This window comes from Limulus polyphemus, unplaced genomic scaffold, assembly GCF_000517525.1.
Source record: "Limulus polyphemus unplaced genomic scaffold, Limulus_polyphemus-2.1.2 Scaffold3441, whole genome shotgun sequence".
Lineage (NCBI taxonomy): Eukaryota > Metazoa > Arthropoda > Merostomata > Xiphosura > Limulidae > Limulus > Limulus polyphemus.
In genome coordinates this window covers 96,845-104,751 of record NW_013669051.1, presented here as the reverse complement: position 1 = coordinate 104,751, position 7,907 = coordinate 96,845, and the positions used below count along the sequence as shown (strand labels likewise).

The window sequence follows — 7,907 nt, the reverse complement described above, 5'->3', positions numbered from 1 at the left end:
GTTTAAATATATATATATATATATATACACATACATATACATGCACACACACACACACTGCTTGTGGCCTTCCTGTTTAAATATATATATATATATATATACACATACATATACATGCACACACACACACACTGCTTGTGGCCTTCCTGTTTAAATATATATATATATATATATACATGCACACACACACACACATTGCTTGTGGCCTTCCTATTTAAATCACTTAGATGCAAAAATATTTTACCAAGGCATCTGTGATGAAAATTAAGAAAGTTGTATTATTTCCATGACAAAGGAATAATAGAACACTGTATAAATACTAAAAGGTAAGTAATCATACAGAAAATTTTACATGAATTGAAAAAAGGGTGTGGAGAAGAAGAAATTAAAAGTAGTAGAATAACTTTCACAAGCTAGATACAGTTTAACTGGCAGATAGAAAGATGTCACTTTTTGTTTAAAATGCCTGATGTAATGGAACACAAGATATTGCTGTCTTCACTATTGTACATTTAAGTTAAGTGCAATACCTTATACACATCAATATTAAACAGTGTGAAACAGTATAATACATATAATATTCAGCAGGTTTGTTTTGAGCATACTCGTAAATGAAATAACTACAACTGATCAAATAATTTAACATACTCTTCCAAGTTGTCACCAAACAGCTCTTCTCCATCTTCCTCCTCCTCTTGCACATTGGCCTCATCAACTTCTCCAACCAATTCTGATTCATCTTCAAAGGCTGGTAATTCCCTTCCTGGACTAGAAGTGATGGGATCTGGCCGTGAAGATCTTTGACTGCTTCTTTCACTTTCTGATCCTACTTCATCCTAAAAAATCGTATTTTTCATTTAACCCTATAACAATACCATTTTTAAAACCCTTTCAGCAAATATAACTGTGTTACATTCCCAAATTTACTCAAACTACTTTGCTGTCAATGTATTTTAATGAAATTATTACTATGAAGTACGTTATAATTCAAGGTTTTTATATCAGCTAAATTTTTATTCCTTAATTTCAAAATAAACCTCTAAAATAATATTTAAAACTTGAGTTTTGATATATCATTACTTGCTCACAGTTATGATTCTCAACCTTAAAAGCTTGTATGAAAGAAACTGTATATGTAACGCAGACAGTCTCTCCAAGACATTCAAAATACAGTATAAGAGATTGTTTACCAGTAATTTGAGTACATTCCAAGAATTGTCCCCCAAAGGAAGAGACTGTAAAATTTCCTCTATTCAAGATAAGCCATGTCCACTTGCAGAGTAGAAACTGTGTTGCTAAGTGACAGTTTTAAATTGAATGGCATGCTTATAACCAATAGAAAGAGCAAATTTATCCTTGGAATGCTGCTAAATTAACAGAAAATGTAGACGTGTATATCCGTTTACAAACGAGGCAAAATAAAACTTAAGTCTATTGTTAAAGGTGGTGCCCTTAGCACTTGACTATTTTTTCTTGCCTTATATATATATTGGTTTCATACTGTTAACTTGCATTTCAGTTTTGCTTTTATATTTTAGTTAATTATGTATTATTAGCATCTTAAAATTCACATTTGAAAGGATTAATGATTTTTTAAACTTTATTCTATGCTTTGCTCAACCAGCTTTCATAAATTTAGTGAGAGTAAACATTTTACCAGAGGCTAAAATCATCTCTGCTGATTAACATCATATCACGTTTGTCACCCACAGACACCTGTTGATGCGAGTCAACATAAATAATCAAAGATAAAGAACACAAAAGGAAGGTAAAACATTAAAAATAAACTATAAATGAAAAGGTAAAGTTGTGAAATTATGCATATAACCCAAAGAAGATATTTAAGATTATTCAACAAAGAGATCAAAGATATGTAAATATTTCTATTTCTTAATTTCAAGCATTTCATTGCAGTTCAGACAAGCAGCCAATGACATTGATAGATGCCAATCTGGTCCTGTATAAGCCACAGAACATCGAATTGCTCTGAATGGACACAACAAACTATCTGGGTCTGACTGATTGTAAAGATGACACGTCTGATAAATGAATAGGAGAAAAGGATGTATTCCTTTCTCCAGCAGTGAGAGTGTTTGGTAGAAAGGATCTGTCCGGATAGAGCAAAATACAGGTGGAATGATAGAGTCTGCTGAACAAGGATAGCAAATAAATCAGAAAAGCAGCATCCAGAAGCTAACAAAAATAAAAATATACCTTGAGGAAAAAATGATACAATGAACAGAAGGCATGGTCTTTGGATTAGGCACAATGACACTCATGTATCACCCATACTCAACCACACTATCAATGCATAATTCATTTTTTGATCCCAGAAGCACACCGTAGGCTGAAAGCTCACAGTTTCATAACAACAACAAACTGCAAAAACTCATCTTTTCTATTTGATGCTGAACAATCAATAAATCTTCCAAACATATTACTCAAATATCTACTGCATTAAATTAATATACTAGAATTTGCAAGATCAAATAACTTATTCAATGAAAAAACCCTAATCCTAAATAACTCTGCCATATGAGCCTTGGCTAAACTTATTCCAGTCTGGATGATCATACTGGTCCCAAATCCCAATGAAAGATGAGGGTTGCTGTCAGGGCCAGCCAGCCAAGTGTAAATATTCTTGACTAGAAAGTTTCTGTAAGTGATGTGCAATAGCATCCTCAACTGCTGTGTGAAATGCACAAGAAGTACCATTGAAATATTTGATGTAATGATGAGAAAGAAAATTTATGCTCTTTGTATACAGAAGACAAAGTGGAAAGTCAAGATGTGCAAGAAAGCTGGGAAAAGGATATAAAGTATATTACTGCAGTGAGAATACATGATGCATTCATGTGTGAAAGATAAGCCTTTGGTACTTTGGTTTGACCAGGAGTCCAAAAGTGAAGCTGATGAATCAGTGAGAAATAATGATTTTGCCTGAAGTCATGCTGACTAACATGACAAGTGAGAAGTTAAAAAGACTTATCTTGCAAACTATGATGAAATAGATGAGTCTCTACAAATGAATTGAACTACCAGCTCCAACAGCTGAATGATACACTGACATCAACCTCACCTATCAATATTGGTGGAATAGATTGATCAATTCTTGCTTTCAGATGTGTTGCTTGACCAGTATCTTTAACTTACGCACTTGTCTGAACCTTTGACCAATTGCAATTCAGTCAAACTTGTATTGAATCTGGACTTTCATCTACTGTTTCATTTTGAATCGTCAGTTATACAGTCATAATACTTGCATTTACTTTGGATATCAAAAATAAGAAACTAGAGGGACACATAGTAGAGTGCATATCTTCACTATGCAGCACTGATCATATCTAGCCCTAAAAAAAATACAAAATGTGCCAACAAACATGATCATTTTTGGTAAGACAACAAAGAATAATATTCAACATATGTCCACCAAGTTTTATCAAAATCCAACAATTTTTGACTGAGTTATAAGACAGAAATTGTGTGAAAAAGCAGTCCCCATGTTAACAGATAGGAATTTTTTGGATTTTTGTGACCTTGATCTTTGACCTTGAACCTCCACAAACTAATCATTTCTGAGATGGGTCATAGTTCAAATGTATACCGCAGGTCAATGCGGCAATGAAAACATTGGTAGGCAGCATAAGTCCATCTTTACGAGTGGAGATACAATGCACCGCAGAAACTCCTTGGCTGGAGAAACCAGCAAGGATCTCAGCCTCGGGGATGTTCTTCAAATCCCTCTCGACATATAACTTCACACGAGGAATTCAAAGTTGCATGGGGAGTAACCTCAATGGATATATCCCCAATGGCCTTTGAATTCAAGAGGAGTTCACTGTGTTTTGGTGTTGATGTTTCCACCAAGATGTCCCCAGTAAGTAGCTTCTCGATTGACTTTGGAGAGCCAGCAAGCCCTTCTAATCCCTTCTGAATAAAAAAAGGGAGACATTTGCCCTAAAGGTTTTTCCGACAAAGAATGCATGATAAGAAAATGAGGTAAAGGTGCACAATTGGGTGGAGACTGCTTTTTAGTCTTCAAGACATGGTCGCTTACTGATGAGCAGTTTTTACTATTTTGCTTTTATTAAGGTTTGGGGAATCCATAATATAGAGAGAAAGATTCAGTGCCTACTGACCCCACCTACCATGGAGTCCTACAAGGGGATGCACTACAATGTCAAACAAGGACACTGCAGCAATGCCAGGGTTTTGGAAGCACTATACCCAAACACCAGCATCAGAAATGATGTCCAAAACACCTGCTGAGAATGCCCAACACTGGTACTCAGTTGACCCTAGCCCGACAGGACCAGCCAACTGACCCTAAGGGGCCAACCACCTACAGGAATTCAAGGCCAAAGTGGTGTGTTGCAGTGCCCCAGACACCACTCAACCACGAGGATCCTCCCCTTCATGGGTCGCCACACATACAGCAAACATGTGGGTAGATACTCAGATCCCAGAGGAGGTAACTGAAAATACAGAACCTTCCCTGGGAGGTCCCTTCACCATGTACAGAAATCCACCCCGAGGGGTTGATTTACAGGATCTGACCTTGGTGGGGACTGTGTAATAGAGCTGTCTATGCATGATCATTTACCTATTAGCTGTTTTTTTACTATTTTATTTCTTTCAAGGATTGGGTGATCCATAATGAATATAGAAAACAAGTGGGTTATTTCTACACTTCACCCATAGAAACAACAACTACACAAACGTTTGTGATGTTTTTTATACTTACAAAGGTTTAAATTATTTTTTAAGTTTTTAATATTGATGTTGGAATTAAAAACAATTCGATAAAGCTGGTAATTATTTTTTTTTTTTTGGTATTACCATGTTTTATTATTTCTTATAAAACTTTAATATCTGCAAACAGGTTATCCAGTATCATCACAAGTTTTCTTGCCAAGTAGCAAGCAGTGTCAAAAGAAGATTAAAATAGGAAGATTAATCTCATGTGAAAAAAGTTGGTCAATTAAATATATTCGATTGATGAGCCCCATAAAAAAATTCCACTAATTCTGAGCTCCACTGGAAACTATAGTGCAAAGTTTTAAAAAAATCCATCACCAGAAAAAAAATCATACGAAGGTGTATATATGTTTGAAGAGCCATTGCTAACAAGCAACCAAAAACAAAAAAGTTAAAAAAAGCAGCAAGTCCATAGCAAAATGTAACAGAATATCCTGAGCTTAAAGCTGATGTACATTGAATGTATAGAGGAACCTGGAATAATCACGTGTCAGCAAAAAGTGTAATGTGTACAAATAAACTATATGTATGGTCAGGTCTAACTGTTTGTTGTAAGTTTAAACAATCATAATATAAGGGTGTATATTACAAGCGGTTTTGTATGTTGAATATCGTAAATCATAATTCACTATGTATCTTGCTACACAAATTGGTGTTTTTGACACCAATGTTATACAAAATGGAAAAATATAATTAAGCAAACTATCATCTGGTTGTACAGTTCAGGTTATATTATTCAAATTATATGTTTTAATTATTTCTTGATTGCTATGTAGCTGTTAATTAACAGGGTAATGTATGCTGGTCAGGGGTTTGTTTTCTTTCATATCACAGAAAACCTCTCATTAGTGTAGTAAACTGGAATAATTAAATGACAAGAAGTGTCCTTAATCTTATGTCACTCTTTGAGAAGATTACTTTTTATGTACATGAGAGTAAGGTGTGGATTTAATATAGCTGGATTTTCAGAAAGCATTTGACAAAATACAATATCAAAGGCTTATTAGAAATTATCTCTGCATGTGTGGTGGATAGGTTGGTTCATTTGATAGGGAAAGAAATGGCTGTTTAATAAAAAGCAGAGTTGTTATAAATGGAGTTCTGTCACACTCGATTAATATCACGAGTGGGACGCCTCACTGCTCAGTATCAGGACCTTTTCTCGTTTAGATTACATTAATCATTCAATGATGTAGATAAAGATGTTAAAATCTTGGGTGTTACTGGCTGTGAGAAAGAATCTTTATACAATGATTTAGGCTATTTGGTGAGTTGAGCAAATAAATGGCTTTTAATTACAATAAATGCAAGATAATGAATGTAGGTTATCATAATGCACAAAATAAATGTAATTTTGGTGAAAATAATGGTAACAGTATTATGGAAGAACAGGATCTTGGTGTCTAGTTGATTACTCTCTCAAGCCAGCTATGCAATGTGTTGTTGCTAGTGGTAGGGTAATGACAATTTTGAGTTGTTTCTACAAGTACAAGGAAAAACAAGGTGATTTAATTGTACATATATATATGCATAAAATACTAAACTTAAAACTAACTCCTAACTTAAGTGTTATAATTTATTGGTACACCCTTAAAAGTATTTATTAAAAACTTAAAATAACTTACTGCCATTGTACTAGTTTCGGTCACTCCTCAGTTTCCCAAACACAAAATTGCCTAAACTTGGCGGGAAAAGAAGCAAGGCGCAATACAAGATAAATTGTGATTGTCCGCTCTAAAATATAAAGCAAAAATAATAATGATAAAATTTAGGCAAACAAATCGAATAATGTTAAATTATTTTGGAACTATTGTCGAAAGAAAAAATACCCGTAATATTTATAACAGTCGAAAATAACAAATTAACTAGTTTCACTCAATTATCAAACTTAGTGAACAGTCACAAAATTATTAAAAAGTGCTGTTTCTATGAGACATGAAATACTTTTAGTTATAGAATAGCTTGTTTTTTATCACCATTTCTTTTTTAGAGAAACTTTTGTTTATGATGTGAACGCCTTTTACAAACCGGCGAAGAATAATCATAATTATACATCTCATAAGACATGCCTCCCAGTGGCACAGCGATATGTCTGCAGACTTACCCGTAGTGAGCAGAGCACACATAGCCCATTGTGTAGCTTTGTGCTTAATTACAAACAAGCAAACAAATCATAAGATATTAAAATTATGCCTATGTTACATCTCCGTTCGTTAGTTAATTTTCTGTAAAAATTCTTCCCGAAGAATTTTACCGATACAAGTCCTTTCTTAAATAAAACTGGTTTATTCTTTCTGAATACAACTTTGCGATACACTTAATTTCAACAGTCGCTCTATAACAAACGCTATAATTTACAACGACCTTCTCACGTGCTCAACAATATTCTTACTCATTACCTCCCGTTGCTTCTTGGCCGGTTTTTATATATACAAGACTACCCCAATCTAGTAGTCTCCCGACATTTCATGAAGGTTCGAGAAGGAAGTGGCGTGATACAAGCGTCACGTGACCTGCGTTGTGTAACACTGCCCCTTCCTTAGTATTGTTCGTCCCGAACAATAGCCACTTACATTAAACCAATGACAATTAACAATAACTTAATTAAATATACAAAATTACAAACACAAAATTACAATTCAACAAAGTCTCTTAATTTTACGGGACGTATCTTCTTCCGTACTGGTCTCCCTCTCGTTGGCTTCTGCTTCACGTGGGGTTCATCTGCTTCATCAGGAAATGTCCTATCGTCGGTAACAGTCACATCAGTGGTAGTGACTTCATCAAGAGCTTCAACGTTCCTCTTCTCAAAACTGAATAGTTTCTTCTTCAACAGTGGCTTTTTCAGGTGACACGTCTTCAGTAGCATCATTTGTTCTGTTGTTCACTTCGTCCCAACTGAAATGTCCTGGACCGTGATAACGCCGACCACATTTTATCCGGAAAGTCACGTCTGAGAGACGATCCACTATGTCATATGGGCCTTTCCATGGAGAAGACAACTTAGGAGACTTCCCTTTAGTCTTCCTGGGATTATACAACCACACCTTGTCTCCTGGTACAAAGCTAACTTCAGTAGATCTCTTATCATAAGATAACTTCGTCGAATCAGCAGACGTTTTCAAGTTTGAACACACTTGATGGTGAAT

The 7,907-nt window shown here is 34.9% G+C and overlaps 1 protein-coding gene across 1 annotated transcript in view; it reads right to left on the bottom strand.

The window, feature by feature from the left end:
• The window catches only part of LOC106469349 (DNA replication licensing factor mcm2), a gene marked incomplete at its 3' end in the record, with an annotated part of 32,322 nt that extends 25,876 nt beyond the window's left edge, over positions 1-6,446 (bottom strand). Inside the window, 2 exon segments of the mRNA XM_013929837.2 lie at positions 649-836; positions 6,384-6,446. Coding sequence (XP_013785291.1) covers positions 649-836; positions 6,384-6,389 — 194 coding nt within the window.
• Between the last annotated feature and the right edge of the window lie 1,461 nt (positions 6,447-7,907).